The sequence below is a fragment of the Pangasianodon hypophthalmus genome, chromosome 18 (assembly GCF_027358585.1).
Source record: "Pangasianodon hypophthalmus isolate fPanHyp1 chromosome 18, fPanHyp1.pri, whole genome shotgun sequence".
Classification (NCBI taxonomy): domain Eukaryota; kingdom Metazoa; phylum Chordata; class Actinopteri; order Siluriformes; family Pangasiidae; genus Pangasianodon; species Pangasianodon hypophthalmus.
The window spans coordinates 2,768,664-2,788,279 of NC_069727.1; the positions used below are offsets into that span (position 1 = coordinate 2,768,664).

General features: G+C 41.2%; 2 protein-coding genes across 2 annotated transcripts; one reads left to right on the forward strand and one right to left on the reverse strand.

The window, feature by feature from the left end:
- Positions 1-82: 82 nt before the first annotated feature.
- Positions 83-8,819, reverse strand: psmc2 (proteasome 26S subunit, ATPase 2). The gene is made up of 12 exons (XM_026912198.3): positions 8,640-8,819; positions 6,979-7,016; positions 6,816-6,897; positions 6,611-6,710; positions 4,574-4,705; positions 4,414-4,486; positions 3,078-3,173; positions 2,830-2,994; positions 2,656-2,743; positions 1,509-1,711; positions 486-582; positions 83-371 (listed from the first exon to the last, which is right to left on the reverse strand). The coding sequence occupies exons 1-12, from the start codon at positions 8,707-8,709 to the stop codon at positions 214-216; spliced, it is 1,302 nt and encodes a 433-aa protein (XP_026767999.1). The 5' UTR covers positions 8,710-8,819; the 3' UTR covers positions 83-213.
- A 120-nt stretch (positions 8,820-8,939) lies between these two features.
- prdm4 (PR domain containing 4) lies at positions 8,940-18,751 on the forward strand. The gene is made up of 11 exons (XM_034313013.2): positions 8,940-9,291; positions 10,823-10,944; positions 11,445-11,633; positions 13,391-14,125; positions 14,703-14,852; positions 15,075-15,193; positions 15,383-15,468; positions 15,553-15,680; positions 16,783-17,217; positions 17,675-17,843; positions 18,072-18,751. Exons 2-11 carry the CDS (start codon positions 10,824-10,826, stop codon positions 18,403-18,405), a joined length of 2,466 nt encoding a protein of 821 aa, XP_034168904.2. The 5' UTR covers positions 8,940-9,291; position 10,823; the 3' UTR covers positions 18,406-18,751.
- Positions 18,752-19,616: the final 865 nt, after the last annotated feature.

Consider the following 19,616-nt stretch of genomic DNA (forward strand, 5'->3'; position numbering starts at 1 on the left):
TATGAATATAAAATCTAAAATGATTCTCTGTGCTTTTCTTTTTTTTTCCCCTTATGCCCAGGTTCAGTCAGGATCACAGGAATACTGGTGGTACATTTTTATTTATTAATTATAACAGTAAAGAAAAGAAAAGAATCAAACGATGATGAATACACAGCTTGACTGTTTCTCTTGTAAAGAAGGACAGCGTGAAAGGGAAAGGGAACGCGGGGTTTAGTTGTAGGTCATGTATCGGGGGGTGGCGCTGAACTTGGCGTACGATTTGATGACTTTGTTCACGGCTTCGAGGAAATCTTTCTCTGTGGCGATTTTCCTGCGAGCTCTGATGGCGAACATGCCCGCCTCCGTGCACACGCTCCGGATCTCCGCGCCTAGACAACGAGTTTCACAAACACAAGTTCAGTCTGGGGTTTAAGCTTCAGACCTAGTGTAAAGTTAAAAAAATAAATAAATAAAAGAAGAATTAAGCATTAGACTGATCGTACCTGTGCTGTTGGGACAGAGGCGGGCCAGCAGCTCGAACCGAATGTCTCTCTCTACACTCATGGAGCGAGCGTGAATCTTGAAGATGTGAGTGCGACCCTGGAAAAAAAAAACAAACACACACACACACACACACACACCAGGACTGTCATGATGTGAAAATAAAAGTATATCTGTCCTGTTCTGATACTCTGGTACATCTGTAGTTATTTTTTTAAACCATTAAAATAACCTATATTGAATACAACATATTTTCATGTCTAAGAAACTACTACAAATACCACAGACTCATTAAAATGAGAATCTGTTAATTATGCAGAAGTATCCAGGTGCCGTGTCATCCGCTAATCTCGCTCCTGATTGGCTCAAAGTGACATCACTAACTGAGTTCATGCTTTAATCGGAAGTACAGGAACATGAATTTACTGCCACGTTAGCAAAACTGACGCAGGTGCTGAGAGCCGCTGGGGTAAATAAACGCCTCCGGGGCTCTGTTTCGCTCTGTAGATTAACCCTTTGCGACACAGAGCTCAGTTAGTGATGTCACTTTGAGCCAATCAGGAGCGAGATTAGCGGATGACACGGCACCTGGATACTTCTGCATAATTCACAGATTCTCATTTTAATGAGTCTGTGGTATCTGTAGGAGTTTCTTAGACATGATAATATAGATTCATATTCAATATAGATTATTTTAATGGTTTAAAAAAAAATAATTACAGATGTATCAGAATCGGACAGATGTTGGTCTGATGCTCTGGACTGAACCACAGATTAATGCAGATTTTCTTAAAGCACGCCTCCATCGTGCCTGTGAGGTTTCACGTCACTTAGCAACGGAAGCGTCACTATGACAACAGCACTATGGGATCAGTGTCAGTCTGAGATGAAACTCAGAGATCTAATATTAATACTGTACAGATTTTTTAAAAATGCGATCTGTGCATTTATACTTACAATTTATAAACTGGACAGATCCCTGACAATCGTTTGAACGCTCACTGTGTGAGAGAGAATGTCCTCACCTCCAGGTCAGGCAGGCTGAATTCGATCTTGCGGTCCAGACGACCGGGTCTCATGAGGGCCGGGTCCAGAGTGTCGGGTCGGTTGGTGGCCATCAGGACCTTGATGTTTCCTCTGGGGTCGAAGCCGTCCAGCTGGTTGATGAGCTCCAGCATGGTCCTCTGAACCTCGTTATCTCCTCCAGCTCCGTCATCAAAACGCGCTCCTGCACAGGGTCATTACATCAGTGCATCCGACACAACGTCTTCCCCAAAATTCATTTTTTAACACAGTCACACTGGAGAGACTGCAGACATGACGATGCAGACCACTGACTTTTTTTTTAATTTGCACATTCCAAAAAATTAAATCTTATTAGGAAGAGTTGAGGTCGTACCTTGATTAGAGATACTGATCACAGTAATACACACACACACACACACACACACAACCTTACACAAACCACCGTCTACTTTCAATATAGTCCTTTTACAAATCACTTCTGAGATTATTTTACAAAAAAAAAAAAAAAAAAAAAAAAAAAAAAAAAAAACTGCAGCGCACTTGACCATGCTATTTGAACGTGTCTCTGCTCCAGTGCAGGCCGGCAAAGTCTTAATAACCACTTTCTAATTATTATTACCATTAAAATTATTTTTAGCATTAGATTTAACACTTCGCTGTAGGACTATTTCAACTCTTTTTCCCTGTTTTTTCCAACCAAAAAGTTTTTTTTTTAACCATTTTGTTTGAAAATGTCTGGTAACATCCCTAATTAAATATATTTAAAGGTGCAACAGTTGATTTATTAATATTCACTAATATTCGTGAACAATGTGGACTATTAAACTAATACTTCAGCTAAGTCGAACACGCTCTGATCAATTTTATTTCACGTTTATGATCTCAAAACGATCTCGGTTCTCTGTGACAGAAAGCGAGGACGCCGCATCAGAGCATCTTTTAATCAGCGCGTCAGCTGAAAGATCACTAATGTTAATGAAATGAGGAAGGGGAAAGGGGGGCGGGGCTTCTGGGGGTCAGATAATCTCAGTGAGATCAAAACAACTACACAGCTGTCAATCATTCCAGATTGATATGATTGAGGATGTCGGGTCTGCATGTTAAAATCAGCAGATGTTAAGCAAAGTGATGAACAAGAATCGTTACCTCCAATAGCATCTATTTCATCGAAGAAGATGAGGCAAGCCTTCTTGGTCCTGGCCATCTCGAACAGCTCCCGAACCATTCGAGCTCCCTAACGAGAAAACGATACAGATGTGGCATCATTAATGGAATTTATCAGTGTGACGTTCTCGGTGTGTACAGCAGCGACGTCCTCACCTCTCCCACGTACTTCTGGACCAGCTCAGAGCCGATGACTCTGATGAAGCAGGCGTCCGTGCGATTGGCCACGGCGCGAGCGCACAGGGTTTTCCCCGTTCCCGGAGGTCCGAACAGCAGCACGCCTTTTGGAGGCTCAATGCCCAGGTTTACGAACCGCTCCGGCTAAACGGGAAGAGAGAAACAGGTTCAGACCGGGAAGTAACACAAAGACACACGTTTATTTTTATGTTCAAAGGATGCCGTACATGCAGCAGAGGGGTCTCCACCACTTCCCGGAGCTTCTCGATCTGCTCTTTACAGCCTCCGACATCGCTGTAGGTCACGTCTGGCTTCTCCTCCACCTGTTCACCAACACCGAATTATTCTCATCAGGTCACTGTTTATTTTATTCTCTGTGCTATCACATGAGCTGTACTAGACTGCTACAGAATTTACTGTTGTTGTTCTATTCTCTCTGTTGACACAGTCCCATTTATTTAACATTTATGGAAGGAGTCTCCAGTTCCAGAGGTAAACCTGTAACTAAGTTTTGCACCATCTTCAGGACAGATGACTTTTTAATGCTTTTTATGGTTTGCTTTTTTGTCTTATTAACTTCAAGAGAGAGAGAAAAAAAAAAAAGAGGTTGGTATGGGAACGACTGTTTACAGCTGCTATAACGTAAGCGAGAACAGGAACTAACTCGTTTCATGGACATTAAATGCAACTATAAACGGATAAAATGTATAACATCGTTCTTTAAAAAAATAAAATTGTCACTGTTGGAAAATCGCTGTGGTATAAGAGGAATAAAACACTCCTGCTGACCTGCTGTTACAGGAAAATAATCAACGTCAGGGTGGTAACAGTAACTCAGCTTCATCACCTCACTGATTATTTTCCTAGAACAGCGTGACATGGATGTTTTTTTTATTCCGTACACAGCGTAGCTAATTACAAACACCATCACTCTTTCTCTCTCTGTTGTTTTTAGAAGGATAGAGGAATTGACTTTTGGTAATAAAACTTAACGTCTTTCCTCATAACTTACACTGTACTGATTAACACTTTCATATTTATTTACATAGATTGACTGTAGATAGAGAATCGTCTCGATGAATAAAAACGTAGCACGCTGATGGAATGTAACCTCACTGCTAGTGTGTGTAACTTCCTGTTAGTCAGAGATTTTCTATAGAGAGATAGATAGAGAGATTCACAGATTACACCAGCAAGCCAAAAAGTAGTGTGTGCAAGCAAGAGTATTCAGAATAATAAAAAAAATAAATGAACATATTCAGTAAAAAAAAAAAAAAATAAATTCTAAAATATAGTATAGGATATAATGTGAAAATTAAATTTAGAAAACTACTTGATCAAACTAAGTAGAAGTTACGAAAAACCGAGAAGAAGAGATTAAAGAAAGGGATGTGTAGTAGATAGCTAGTAAGTAAGCAGAAATAACTAACGTAGGTAAGAAAAAAACGTCACGAGCTGCTGTAACCGGATGCCACGAACACGCCGTCATCTTGAATACGGTGACTGTCTGATTTCTAGAGTTTTATCTCTTACTTATCCCGCAGTGCCGGATTGGTTCCTCACCTGCATCATGGTCACAGTGGGGTCGATTTTGGGAGGGAGTGGAATGTGGATCTGGTACTTGTTTCTGTCGACGCTAGAAGACGAGAAGAAACAAAACATCGGTTTTACAGCAAACAGTCTCAGGACGGTATTGTCACTGTTTCGCCTCTTCGCTACGTACCCGACTCTCATTCCTTCCTCGATGTCGGTCGGGGCGACTTGATCGCTCAGATCCACCACGAACTTGGCAAACTGCTTCACGTTGATGATGTACTTCGGATCCTCCGAGTCGGCGTTGATTATCTTCGTGCACCTGAACAGTCAGAAATATTACAGCTTCATGATGTGTGTCATGAGGAAGTCACCAGGTGAGGAATAAAACACTTCTGGTGTGCTGTTATAGGAAAATAATCAACTCTGATGTGCTAACGGTGACTCAGCTTCACCACACCACTCCGGTGCTGATCAGTTTCCTATAACAGCACATCCTGAAGCCGTGTCCGGACGGGATTAACCCTACACGAGGTCCTGGGGTCATTTCCTATTTTACTATTTTATCTGCTACTCTGTGATTTTACTTCTGGCCATGTCTGTGTTTTTCTCCGTCCTCCTCTGAGAAAATTACAGGCCTACTCTGATTCGCTTCATCTTATTCACTCAGCGCTCGTCTGATTGTTTCATTCCTGTCCAGATGCAAGCATCTCACCTCGGGTTGGAAAATAAGATGTTTGTCTGCTGCTATTTGCTGTATTTCATCTCGCAGCGCGTGTATCAGTGCCCCTCCCCAGATATTAAACACTTCCTGAACCGTGAAATGAGAAATTTATGCTTCCTGATATTTTGTGATTGTTTCATCGTATTTTCAAATTGTTGCTGGAACTTTGGTTCTCCCCAAACTGAAATAAGATCCGGCGTCTCTCCTCCGCTCCGGCGTCTCTCCTCTACTCCAGAGTCTCTCCTCCGCTCCGGCGTCTCTCTCTCTCTCCTCCGCTCCGGCGTCTCTCTCTCTCTCCTCCGCTCCGGCGTCTCTCTCTCTCTCCTCCGCTCCGGCGTCTCTCTCTCTCTCCCTCCTCCGCTCCGGCGTCTCTCTCTCTCCTCCGCTCCGGCGTCTCTCTCTCTCCTCCGCTCCGGCGTCTCTCTCTCTCCTCCGCTCCGGCGTCTCTCTCTCTCTCCTCCGCTCCGGCGTCTCTCTCTCTCCTCCGCTCCGGCGTCTCTCTCTCTCCTCCGCTCCGGCGTCTCTCTCTCTCCTCCGCTCCGGCGTCTCTCTCTCTCTCTCCTCCGCTCCGGCGTCTCTCTCTCTCCTCCGCTCCGGCGTCTCTCTCTCTCTCCTCCGCTCCGGCGTCTCTCTCTCTCCTCCGCTCCGGCGTCTCTCTCTCTCTCCTCCGCTCCGGCGTCTCTTCGACCACTCAGATGTAAACATCCCGGTTCATGCAAAACATGACCTGCTAGAAACTCACTGCTGCTTTGGTCATTTTATTTTATTTCATTTTATTGAGGTTAAAGCAGTTTCTCTCTACAGAAGACCTGGAAACCGAGATTCAGCTCTTATTTCAGCACGGTTAGACTGGTGTGACTCTCTGTATGTCGCCTTTCCTCACTCTCACTTGTGCGAAATGCAGCAGCTGGATTTTTTTTACCAGGGACCAAAAAGAGGGATCATCTCTCCTGCTTTGGTATCTCTCCGCTCACTTCCTGTTAAGTTCATAAATTCTTATTTATGTTTATAAAGCTCTTTCTGGTCTTCCTCCACAGTACATTATTGACCTTCTTCACCTTTAGGCTCCTACCAGAACACTAAGATCTTATAATCAACAACTTCTTCTGTCCTGCGTTGTCATACTAAGACAAAAGGTGATGGAGTCTTTTCTGTGGTTTCTCCCAAACTCCCCTTTCACGTGAGGTCCGCTCCCTCTTTAAATCTTCTCTTAAAACCTATTTTTATTCTTTGTCTTATGAGATTATTTGATTTGACACTATATGAGGTTATGACTGTTGTCTTTAAATGTGCTTTATAAAGAAAATTTGACTTGATTTGATTGCTGTCTGGAAGAGAAGTCTAATAAATGTGTTACAGACGTCCAGCTGATAAACTAATACGATCCAAACAGGGCTCAACTCTGCAGCAATCTGCCAACGAGTCATTCAGATCATTACAGCGTTCAGGGAATGTAAAATATTAACATTAACATTAATATGAAAGTAAATGTGTAGATCGTACCTGGCCACCTGCAGCGGCTGTTCGCTCTGCAGCGTCTGTTTATCAGCAGCCAGGTCCCATAGCGCAGGAGGAGCCAACCCCGTATCCGACTCCTTAATGCCTGCGCAATCCGAGCGGACGTTTTACAAACACAGCACATCCACTAACACGAGATCTGTCCGTCTAATCTGTTTCCTGTCTGCAGTCTCGTCTCGCGCCTACCTACCTGTGAGCTCGTTGATCTTCTTCAGGAGCTGCTGGATGTCGTCCTCTACTTGCTTGATCTGACGAGAATACGTGCTCTGGCCCTGGACGCCAACAAACACGTCAAAATCATTTCAAAACAACGACATGGCGCAGTGACGTCTCTAATCAAAAAGGGTACTCACGTAAGTCTTTAGAAGAGCGATGTCTCCTTCATCCAGAGCTGGAGAGGAAAAAAAACACAAACAAACAATAAATAAATCAGCTTCTTAAAGAATCTAAAACTAAAATGAATTCATTTCAAGTAAAATTACGAGGCTATTAACTGGGAGGCGTGAAATGAAAGATATCAGGAAACCGGGCTCGTTTCTTTTTTCCCCTTTTAATCCACAGTTTAGTACGAGAGCGATTTACTAAAACATCGTTATCCTGAAACGTAAAGACGTCTTTAAGACACACGAGATACAAGTTTTTCAACAAACTGACAGAAAAACAAGAGTGTTGCGTGTCATTAAAAAAAAATAAATAAAAAAACTATAATTTTTTTTTTTTAAAAAAAAACCTTAATGGATACTTTTATTTAATGTTTTTAAAAATAAATTATTTAACAGTAAAAGGAAAAGAAAAGAAATTCTGCAATTTTTTTTAACATATCATTTTGAAGATTCAAATCTTTAAAATTTGTTTTAAAAGATTCAAAATAGAATCTAATCTAATCTCATCAGCTGTGGTATTTTACTACCTGCCCTTTTTTTTATGTTAAAAATAAAATGTTATAAATATATTGAAAACGAAACTGAGGTAATTTCACAGTATAAAAATAAACGAGTTGATACTTTAATGTCTCACAAAAAACATAATTTAACAATTTAATATTTTACAAATTTAAAGATTTTAAAGTACAACATTTTAAAATCAGTAATTATGCCAATAAATGTGAATACCTTTAATGATAATGTTTTAAATGTTTTCATTTGACATGTGATAACTTCAGAAAGTTTATTGTAACAGTGTATCACAATATCGGAAAAAAAAAAAAAAAAACTTGATGCAGCGGCGCTTTAGTCTTTCCTGCTCTCTCCTCCAAACCTTCATCTTTCACACTAATACTTTCTCGTAGATCGATAACGAGCCGAATGAGTCTTGGTCATAACTCAGGGTCGTATAGCCGCATTGCATTCTGGGACTTTGAGTCAACGAATTCTACACTGGAGTGACGTCACTGAGACACACAACCCGGTAACTTCTCACGAAAATAACGTGAAAACCTCATCAAGTAACAAATCAGCAGCAGGATCACTAAACCCATCAGAAATATTTGTACATAAACATGTTTAATGGGTTTCAGGGTGAAGTTTCCCTTTAATGAGACACAACCAGGTTCAATAACCTTTTTATTTTTTTTTTAAAGGGGGGTGTAAATTTTTAGCTTGATAACAAAGAAGACCTCAAGTGCTCCAATATTTTGAATAAGAACCAGGTCATAAATTGAATACTTTTGCAATTATGGTCTAAAGTAATGTACACGTTTCTACTGCGAAACACATGGGGGGCACAAACTTTTGCACCCAATAGTAACTAATGCAGTCGTTTGGTTTGATGAATTAGCCGCGTATGCTAACGTCCTATTTAACTCTAGTTACCTGGTAACAATCAAATATTAGTCATTTTTCATATCTATATAAACAGTTAGAATTATATTTTAATTCTTATATCAGGAAAAAAAGAAATAAATCATGGTAACTGTGGTTACAAAGCGCTTATATGTATGTTAGCAATGTAGCGGTAAATGCTAGCTACGTAAAATGCTAATGTTTTACATTTTTAAACAAAATTTAAAATATACCTCGAATTGGCCCGTCATCTTTATCCTCCTCTTTGATTTTGCGCTGCTCGGCTCCTAAATAATCCGGCATTTTTATTTATTTATTTATTTATTTTTATTAAGCTTCTCTTCAGTGGCTGTGGAGGCAAGATTACACAGCAGGTTTTTAGCTAGCGTACTGCTTCACTTCCGGTTCACTTCCTGTATGTAGGCTGTGTAAATATCCGGTCTAAAAAATAAAAGCCATTCTCTCTTTCAGTTCATTATTACTTGTTCAATGTTTCGTTTAGGTCTTTTATTTTGAAAGACGGTTACTCTTTCGCCCCTCCTGGAGTCTCGCTTACCTTTTAGCCATGTTATTGTTTTGTTCTGATTATTATTTTTTTAATTAGCAAAATCTAAATGTTAGATCTGACTGTAATTATATTTAAAAAGTGTTTAGTGTGTAAATGCGTTAATATGCAGATGAAGTTAATGAACTGTGTAGTGCTGAGTTTAACACAAGCTGTATAGGTGCTTAAAGGAAATCCAGTGCATTCATCCTACATGCATGTTTGGATATTTTAGTGTCATATGGTGCTGAATTTAATTTATTAACTGAAGAAAACCTTTATTTTTAGTTGCAAAGATGTAGCTAGACCTGGCAGTCCCATAAGTGAGAACAGCCTTTCAGGTAAGCATTGCTGTTGTGCTGAAACTGACTTCATTTATAGGTTTTTAAATGTTTCAGATGTTAATGCAGTGTGTTATTGCTGAGTGATGTTCATGATTTGTGTGTTTGCGTGATGCTGCACATGTTGATAGACTATAAATTGTTCCCAAAAGCATTGGCCAACCTTAAAATAAGGCTTGCCACCCCTTAGTGTTCTTCTGGCCCCCCCTTGGCCACCCCATGTCTCAGAAACATGGACACACCACTCACTTTTCCACTATTGTGAGCTCATATTGTACAAATAAAGAATAACATTTAAGCAATACGTCGCTCTGAAACCCATTAAATGTATTTATATTAAATGATCTTATACCTTGACTATTTATATTGAATTGAATTAGTATTAATTTGCAGTTGTGGAGGACGTTGTTACTGCGAACACATTTATAATGATCAAAGTTTGCTGTAAAAATAAATAAAAGGAGCAACCATATGAATGAGAAATCCAGCATAGGAGTAGTGGAGACCTTGGAGCAAACTCTGGACTCCAAGTCCCAGAATGCATTGCAGCTACACACTCTAGAACGCAGAGACTTGGCGAGATCGTTATATAGTGATCTACGAGATGGCGAGTGTGATGGCATGAACGTTGACTTGTTAGAAGCTGATCTGTTTGAGCACGGAGAGCTGGAGAGGCTAAAACATTAAAGCGCCGCTGCATCGCTCTGCTCTCTTTAGGTAGAGATGAAGCCAGGGCGAACGAGAATGGCATTGTGGGTAGGAAAATGGACGCAATTTCAACAGGCCAACATGTCGATGAAGGACTTCATTGCAAAATAAATGCTGGCTGTTGAAGAATTTCTGCACTTATATTGTCCAATACTTTATACTACACTTACATTTATGCTTGTATACACATAATTATTTATTTATTTGATATTTCTGCACGATATTACTGCGAATACTGCTACAGCCCACTTCTGCACATGCACTTTTGTACTTTATTATTATTTTTTTTATTTCTGCCTCATTGTACTTTCTACTTTATTTCTACTTTCTGTATTTTTACTGACATCTGAATAAGTTTTTTTCTATTTGAAGAAGTCCTTATTTGCATCCTATTATCTCACCGCCGCGGCCCAGGTTCGATTCCTGGCCAGGGCTCCAACCCCAGTCACTGGGGCTGCGTGCAACAGTGTGCTCTCAGTGCCGGTCCCAAGCTCGGATAAAATTAGGGAGGATTGTGAGATTTATCCCGCATAAAAACAGTGCCAAATCAAATACCAATGATCCGCTGCGGCGACTCCTAACAGGAGCAGCTGAAACAGGAACAACAACAACATTGTTTATCTATTATCTTATCCTTTACTCTGACGGCATCTGCTGGATTACTCTAAACGATCTCTCGCTGTTCATGTTCAGTGACAATAAAAGTATTTTATCTTAAAGATTAATATGCAACTTGTTGGAGTTTTCCTTTAATGTGTCATAGACTTTTTTTTTTTTTTTTTAATACATCCGTGCTTTGAGATTTCTTCTCATTTCTGCTCAGAATGAACGACATGAACCTCAGTCCGGTGGGCATGGACCAGCTCAGCGTGCCCTCCGTCAGTGCCAGTCATCTGGGCCTTCCTACCTCGCCCACTCACAGCCACAACCCCATCACCACTCCAGGTTAGAGCGCTCGAGTCGTTATGCAAGGAATAAAAAACAACTCTCTGTGTGTCGTGCTGTTATAGGGAAATAATCAGTGATGAAGCAGAGTTACTGAAACTGGGTTTTCTTCATTAACTTGAATAGAGAGGAAAAAGCGAGGCTGGTGAGGGAACCACTGTTTATAGCTGCTGTAACGTAACTCGTTTCACGAATATTAAATGTAACTATAAACGGATAAGTGTGAATTGTTGGTAAGTTGCTGAGGTGTAAGAGGCTCACGTCATCGTTGATTATTTTCCTATAACAGCACCACACGAGTGTTTTATTCCTGACATAACATGCAACATACAGTATAACGTACACATAACTGATGATTTGTTATAAAGTTATAACGTGACTGTAAGAGCAAATCGGTTCTAAATATAAAGAATTTGCGCTGTTGTATGCTATTACAATATTAAAGATTATGTCATTTTTTCACTCTTTAGCCATCGTGTATCTCTCTGCTCTTTTCACAGGAATGCCGGTCGCCATACCGAGCCTGGGGCCGTCTCTCGGCCCGCTGCCCTCGGCGCTGTCCCTGATGTTACCCATGGGGCCGTTGGGAGACCGAGGAGTCATGTGTGGTCTTCCAGAGAGGAACTACACCCTGCCTCCTCCCCCGTACCCTCACCTGGAGAGCAGCTATTTCAGACACATCCTCCCAGGTAAGAAACTTCATACACATTACACCTTGTTTCAGACTAATGGTGAAGCGATACGAACAAAATATCATATCATGATACTTTTCTACAATACATGATATGTATTACAATATATAGGACTAAATTAAAGCAAAACAGTATTGCATTTAACAAAAAAAAAGAAAAAGCTGGGTAATATTTTACTATAATGTACTAAAACTGAAAAAAAAGAGAAAAAAATTGGAAATAAATAACAGAAATAAAGATAAATAATAATTCTATTAAATTCTAATGATAAATAATAAAAAAAAATACATTTAAGTGATTTTAAAGGGAATTTTAATATCAGATCAGATTGTTAATTTAAAAAAAAGTTTAAAAAGTTACTATACCTGTGATATCTTGAATATTGAAATCATCAACCTTCCTTATTTCAAGCTTTTTCTTTAGTTTAGTTAGTTCATGACAGATGTGAGCGCTGCACTGCACCCGAATAATCGATCCACTCAGTAAGTTTTTACGATGTTCAACGCCAGAATGACGCAAACGAGACTGAGCGCTTTTATCGTCACGGTAACGCTCGCTTTGTTTTTGTCACTAGTCTTTTCAGCTAATGACATTAGGACTGAACAACATTTTTTTCTTTCTAGATCACTTAACTCAATTTGTTTTTGTTTTGAATGAATTAAAGACATGGCAATAGCTCCGTAAGTGTGAGTCAGATCAGACAAAATCAAAGAAGTTGGTTTAGTAAGAAATAAAACACAAAAGCATGGATTTGAAATTTTCCTGGAGGTGCCAACACTTTCGAAACAAACAAAATGAAGCAGAGTTACTCTTACCACCCCGACGTTGATTATTTTCCTTTAAAAGCACGTCCTGAAAGTGGTTTATTTCATCTTATATCACAGAAATTTTACCTACAGTTACAATTTTTTATTTATAAAAAAGCAACACATTGTAATTTTTATCCATTTATAGTTAAATGTAATGTTGTGGAATGTCCGTGAAACAAGTTTGTTTGCTGTTTTCTTCACAATTTGGTCGGATAAAACGTGCTTCCTCCAAGAAATATGAAGCGTCTTTTCAAACTGATGCTCATGCTGCATCACACTGCAGCATAACACACTCAGAGGAAAGCAGGAACACTGGAACACTGGAAAGCAGGAACACTGATTGACAGGAGAGAGAGAGTATGCTCCTCCCACCCACAAGAGCACAGCCAGCGTGTCAGAATGAGCGAATTAATACAAACCTGTGATGTGCAGCTGCACTACCGTCAGAGCTGCTGTGATAGAAAATGAATCAGCACCTTCTCCTGACCAATCACAATCCAGAATTGTGGAGTATTTGACTTTATACTATAGATAACTGGCGTGTTTTTGACCTTTAGTTTACTAACCGCACATAAAAAAAATCACTGTGCAAACAAACCAAGTTTCGCAAACGGACTTGGACACTGCCGTCTTTCATCTTAGATTTTTTTTATTATTCAAAATGCTTCAGACTTGGATAATAGACTTGTGATTGTAGCAGAAGTTTATTACTGTATTTATTTGTTTTTTGTTTTTTTTTATGTTCCACTTGAAGCAGACGCGTGAATAATAACATTTTAGAATTATAACAAAGTAGAACCCAATAACCTGGCATGTGTCATGTCACATGACTATGGATTATCAAAAATAATAAGCAAATGTAAAATAGAAAGAAACAACATGGAAAGAAAAGATTCTAACTGACTTAATATCTGCCTTTTTTTTTTTTTTTTTTTTGGTCCATAGGTATTTTGTCGTATTTGGCCGATCGTCCTCCGCCGCAGTACATCCACCCCAGCAGCCTTAACATGGACGCCACTCTGTCCGTGCCCAACAACAACCCTTCATCCCTCGACCCCTACAGCGGCCCAGGCGGACATTTAGAACAAGGCCTGGTGTCCATAGACTCACGGCAGGGTGACCTCCACCAGGGCGGCGCTCACGAGGTGCAGCTGGACGCCGCTGGGCTCGCGATGGAGTCACGTGTGAACAGCCCCATGTCTCCTGACGGGATGGGGGAAGAGCTGGCCAACATGGACGGAGTGGTAGTGACCGCAGACACGCAGCAGCCTCTCGGCGGCAGGAATCAACCCCACGAGAGCCTGGAGGGAGGCGTCATGGCCCTGCACGGCCCCGGACTGGAGCTGCCCGTGGTGATGGAGCAGGAGCACATGAGTGGACGTGTAGGGAGCAGCTCAGGAACCGGAGCTGCAGGAGCTCTGAGTGAAGCTCTACACTCTAACGGTGAGCTGAACTCGGGCGTGGTCAGTGTGGTGCTCACCGGGGCCATGGCACCACAGACTCAGCTCGAACCTGTGTCACTGCACAGCTCGGGCATGGGGCTGGAGCCCGTAAACGTGTCCCCAATCACCGCCGAGGTCTCTCTCGGCCCCGATAACAGCCTCGTCCTGGTCAACTCCACGTTACAGCTGGAGAACGCCACCGCAAACAAGGAGAACATGACCACTGCTTTCACGATTTGTAAGTTGAACAATAAACGCAAATACCTGCTTCACAGATTCAGCTAATATTTTGGTAATTGTCTCACATATCGTATAAGAAAATAATCAATAACAAAACACTGACACTGGAGACTCCTTCCGTAAATGTTATATAAAAGTCTTCTGTCAGAAAACTTCACCATATCAGCGATGAAATGTTTTTTACTCTTATTGACTCCATTAAATATTAAAAAACTATAAAAATCAAATTAACAAAGCGTATTTAAAAAGAACATGGGATTGTAGTTCATTGCTTTTTTCTCTGGAGTGAGAAACGATTTTTTTGTGTGGGTTTTTTTTTTTTTTGCATTTTTTCTAACAAAATTTAAATGTCTCCTGTTGCTGTATTTTCTTTTTTTTTTTTTTTTTTAATATCCTTTGCTTCTTTTTACTAATTTTGTCATATTTGAATGTCATGAAAAACTTATTTATGGACCACAAAGCAGGTTTTCAGGCCCCTGTTAATCGTTCGGTGAATAACATGAATCGTCTTTGAATGATCTTGCATCTTGTAATTCATTCATTATTAATGATTTGCTGAATGAACGTGTGTGTAGGGTGCACTTTATGTGAGCGCTCTTACAGCTCCGACTGTCCTGAACACGGCCCTGTCACCTTCATCCCAGACACGCCCATTCAGAGCAGAGCCCGCCTCTCTTTGCCCCGCCCACTGTGCCTGCGTGTGTCTGTGGCTGACGAGCCCAACGGTCAGTGAAGATATTTTGTACTGTTAAAAGGATATGACAGACATTATTACAGAAATAAATTGCAGGGTGTTTTTTATTTGAGGATGGCATCAAACCTCATATGTACGTTACCGAAACCACAAAGCGTAAACTCTTCTGTTACTTCTGACTGTTACTAAGCGCTGATGCCAGAGACAATAGAAAATATTTGATAATTGCCAACATGTACCGTAATCTCCTCAGGTGTGTTTGCACGGGAGACGATTCCCAGCAGGACCTGCTTTGGCCCGATGGTCGGACAGCACTGCAGCAGCGTAGAGCTCTCAGACTGGACTGATAAAGACACGCCTCAACTCTGGAAGGTTAGTCTTTGTAGAAAATGCAAAAAAAATAAAAAAAACATACATAGTCATTAAATAAATGAATGAATTAAACTAGTAATACACTGTAATTTTTTTCCCTTTTTTAATTGTTGATTATTTACATTTTTCCAGATACATCTTATCTAAATTGCTTATTTCTTATAAATCTGATGTGTTTTTGATTTTCAGATGTTCCACAACGACATCTTAGAGTTCTGCATAGTGACGACTGATGAAAACGAATGCAACTGGATGATGTTTGTGAGAAAAGCAAGGTACCACCCTCACAGGTCTTAATAAATATAATCTCAGTCCCAGAGGCTTTTCGGTTATTCACCTTGTGTTTTTTTTGTTCGCAGGACGACAGAGGAGCAGAACCTGGTGGCGTATATTGATAACGGGAAGCTGTTCTTCTGTACGTCCAGAGAGATTGTCCCCGAGCAGGAGCTGTTATTCTATTACAGCAGGGAATACAGCAGACAGCTGGGTAAGACAGCGTCCTGATCTCTCTGCACGACACTCACTCGTTCGGATGTTAATGGGGCTTTCAGCTCTCTGTCCTTCTGTGTAGAAATGATTGAGTGAAATAAACGTTAGAAAGATTTCAGAATTGTACAGTTTAGTTCTCGCCTCCAACACAAGCTGTTTGTCAAATCGCTGGATCTACAACTGGAACCGTGTGTTGCGATCAGATGAAATCGAGGTTTTTGACCATTTGCCAAATAAAAGACGACTGTATCAAAAAAAACATATATATATGGTATAACATCTGATAGTGAATCACTGATGATTGGAGACTATTTTACAGGTGGTGGCCGAGGAACTGATGGCATCATGCATTCTGCTACATACCAGGATATTTTAGGCAGAAACCTGGTTGCCTCTGCCAGGAGGTTCAGATTTGGTCATAGATAGATCTTTTAAGTAGCCGTTGAGTCCAAACATGTAGGTGTGTAACGTAATACTGTATCTGTATCTATTTAGGGTTATTTGTATCTGTGTCTGTATGTGAAGTGGGAGTGGCCTAAACCAGAAGGGATTTTTTTGCCTAGTTTTCTCCTTATTTCGGTCACCAGCCAGTTCCCACCCACCAGCCAGCTCCACCCCATCACACGAAGGCTAACATGTGCTTCATCTGAGACACGTGAAGCCAGCTAACTGCATTTTTGTGAACTGTTGCTCATGACGCATCAGAGGGCAGCATAACACACTTGGAGGAAATCGCTGTCTACCCTCTTCTGCATACATGAGCTCACAGACGCCCACGATTGTCTAGTGTTGCTGTGATTGAGAGGGGAGTGAGACACTGTGCCCCTCCCACCCTGAGAGCACGACCAGTTTGTTGTTTCCAGTCCCATTCATGCTATTACCTTTATTTGTAGTTGTTTTGACACTATTAACTTTGTCAGTTATTAATTTTGTTTGTTCCTCCCTGCGATATTTTCTAACAAATTTCATTTGTACTGTTTAATTTAATTTGTGGTTAAATAGCTAGCTTTAGAAGATATATCTACAGTAGCTACTACTATTGCTCACAAGTGACATGATCTCACAGAGCTCTAACATTTTTTCTGTCACCCATCTTGTAGGTGTACCCCACGTTCCAGAGGGTCAAATCTGCCACTGTGGAAAAGAATGCACCTCCTTCTCTGAGTTCAAATCTCACCTCAGCAGCCACGCCCACAGCCACAGCCCCTCCCAGGAAGACCCCACTCACGGCGTCCACGGTCAGCCCCACCCCCAGGAGAAGCTGGCCAGCGAGGCCCCCAGTACCACCTCGTCTCCGTCGTGGCAGTGCCAGTCTCAGGGTGACGCTCAGTCCAGCAGCGGTCAGGGAAATGGTCAGCGTCATGGCAGAGAGAGGAAGTTTAAGTGCAGCATGTGCTCGCGAGCATTCACGACCTCCACCAAACTCAACGTGCACTTCATGGGCCACATGGGCGTGAGGCCACACAAGTGCAGCTACTGCAGCAAAGCCTTCAGCGACCCGAGTAACCTGAGGATGCATCTGAGAATCCACACAGGTACCAGATCAGTGCCGGCGCATTCTGATTGGTCAGAAGAAGGTGTTGATTAATTTTCTATAACAGCAGCTCTGAGAGTAGTGCAGGAGTGCAATAAAACAGTGTTGTGTTCCTTACTTAGCCTCATTTTTATGCCTTCTGAATCTAGAAGCTTCTGCAGAAATTCAGACCAATCCTCCATTTTTAAAAATTTAGTTTTTGTCTTTTTTTTTTTTTCCACTCTAGTGTACTGACTAGGGGTGATGGTATTTTGCACATCAGCCTTATTCGTTCTGAATGAGTATTTAGCCTAGCGTGACATTATGGTCCCACTGTATACGTCATGTTTATGCTGTTAAAAAAGTTTCGGCATCCCCCAACTCAATCCATTAGCCTAATCTTAGTCAATAGTCTTGGAAATGGATACTGTTTGCCTGTTTGGTGGTGTGTGACGATTTGATCTACTCTCATTCTAAAGGTCAGAAGAACTTCAGGTGCAGTGTGTGTGGAAAGTCCTTTACCCAGAAAGCCCACGTAGAGTCTCACATGGTCATTCACACAGGAATCAAGAACATCAAGTGTGACAACTGTGACAAGACATTCAACAGGAAACAGGATCTCAAGCAGCACATGTATTCTCACTCGCTGTAAGGACGTGTACATTTTTATACATTATTTTATTATTTATTTGTCTCTCGTGGGTGTGGCCTGTCCAGCATTTAAGTAGAAAATGAATGGTCACTTGAAGCTTTGTCGTTTGGTAGAGTGGCTGTAGGGTTATTAGCGTTATTTTACCTCACATTTTTACCTCATTCATTCTCTTCATCAAAAGGCGTACATCATGTTAACCTCGGTGTCTGTTTGTTTTTCTTCAGCGACCGTCAGATCACCTGCCCGAAGTGCGACAAACAGTTCCTCAAAACCGATCACTTAAAGAAGCACCTCAACTCCCATGACGGGAAAAGAGACTTCATCTGTGAAAAATGCAACAAGGGCTTCCTCACGAAATACCATCTGACACGCCATCTGAAAATCTGCAAAGGCCCAAAGACAGGCAGAGGGGCCGCTCATGAAGAGGAAGGAGAGGAGGAAGACGGGGATGAGGAAGAAGAACCAGACGAAGAACAGGAAAGAGATTTAAGAGCACCAGACGAGAGAAAAGAGTGTGACATTGGCATTGTGGGGTTTTCCTCAGATAAGACTCTGTAACCTCTCACTGTGATTTTGCGATTTGCTTTCTTTAGTACTTTACACTTTATTTAGTACTTTTTATTCAGTTTACATTCTGTTTTACTTTCTGATGTGCCAAGTTATTTGTACGCTCTGATGTATGGAACAATTCATGAAGATGAAACTTGCTCAGCTCAGAGGATGCCAGTGGTGGTCAGAAAAAACACGCTGTATCTGAAACACTGCCATTTTAATGTTTAGTGAAATCAGTTCCTTTTTTACACTTTGCCTTAGTTGTTATTTATTTGTATAATTTCATTGAGTGAAGCCACCGTACATTATGAAATGAGGTCATTTACAAATAAATTAATTTCTATAAATCTTGTTAGCTACAATGCAGATTGAGTTTGTTCTACATTTCCATTCTGTTACATTGCGTAAACACAACAAAAGTATTTAAATTAGGCTTTTAATTAATGCTGATCATTATTGGATGCTTCTGTGTCTGTGATAATTATTGTGCCTAATTGCTGCTTCTTCTTCTTTCGGATTTTCCCTTCAGGAGTCGCCACAGCGAATCATCACTCTCCACCTATCCCTATCTTCTGCATCCTCAACACTTGCACCCACTAGCTTCATATCCTCATTTATTGCCTCCATATACCTCCTCTTTGGCCTTCCTCTTTGCCTCCTGTCTGGCAGCTCCATGTCCAACATTCTCCTACCAGTATACTCACTCTCCCTCCTCTGAACATATCCAAACCATCTTAATCTGGCCTCCCTAACTTTGTCCCCCAAACGTCCAACATGAGCTGTCCCTCTGATGTACTCGTTCCTAATCCTGTCCAACCTTGTCACTCCCAAAGAGAACCTCAACATCTTCAGCTCTGCTACCTCTAGTTCTGACTCCTGTCTCTTCCACAGTGCCACTGTCTCTAAACCATACAGCATGGCCAGTCTCACCACTGTCTTGTACACCTTCTCCTTGAGTCTCGCTGATATTTTTCTATCACACAGAACTCCCGACACTTTTCTCCACCCATTCCAACCTGCCTGCACTTGCTTCCTTACCTCCTTCCCACACTCACCATTACTCTGGACTGTTGACCCCAAGTACTTAAACTCCTGAACCTTCTTCACCTCTTCACCCTGTAATCATACTGTTCCACTTCCCTCCCTTTCATTCACACACATGTACTCAGTCTTACTACGACAGGCTTTCATTCCTCTTCTCTCCAGCGCAAACCTCC

Coding starts and splice junctions, on each gene's coding strand:
- prdm4 (XM_034313013.2), top strand. CDS start 10,824: ATGAACGACATGAACCTCAGTCCGGTGGGCATGGACCAGCTCAGCGTG. Junction 14,126..14,702: donor GACCACTGCTTTCACGATTT/GTAAGTTGAACA, acceptor ACGTGTGTGTAG/GGTGCACTTTATGTGAGCGC. Junction 14,853..15,074: donor TGTGGCTGACGAGCCCAACG/GTCAGTGAAGAT, acceptor TAATCTCCTCAG/GTGTGTTTGCACGGGAGACG.
- psmc2 (XM_026912198.3), bottom strand. CDS start 8,709: ATGCCGGATTATTTAGGAGCCGAGCAGCGCAAAATCAAAGAGGAGGAT. Junction 3,174..4,413: donor CCACTGTGACCATGATGCAG/GTGAGGAACCAA, acceptor GTTGGTGAACAG/GTGGAGGAGAAGCCAGACGT. Junction 1,712..2,655: donor TGAAATAGATGCTATTGGAG/GTAACGATTCTT, acceptor GACCCTGTGCAG/GAGCGCGTTTTGATGACGGA.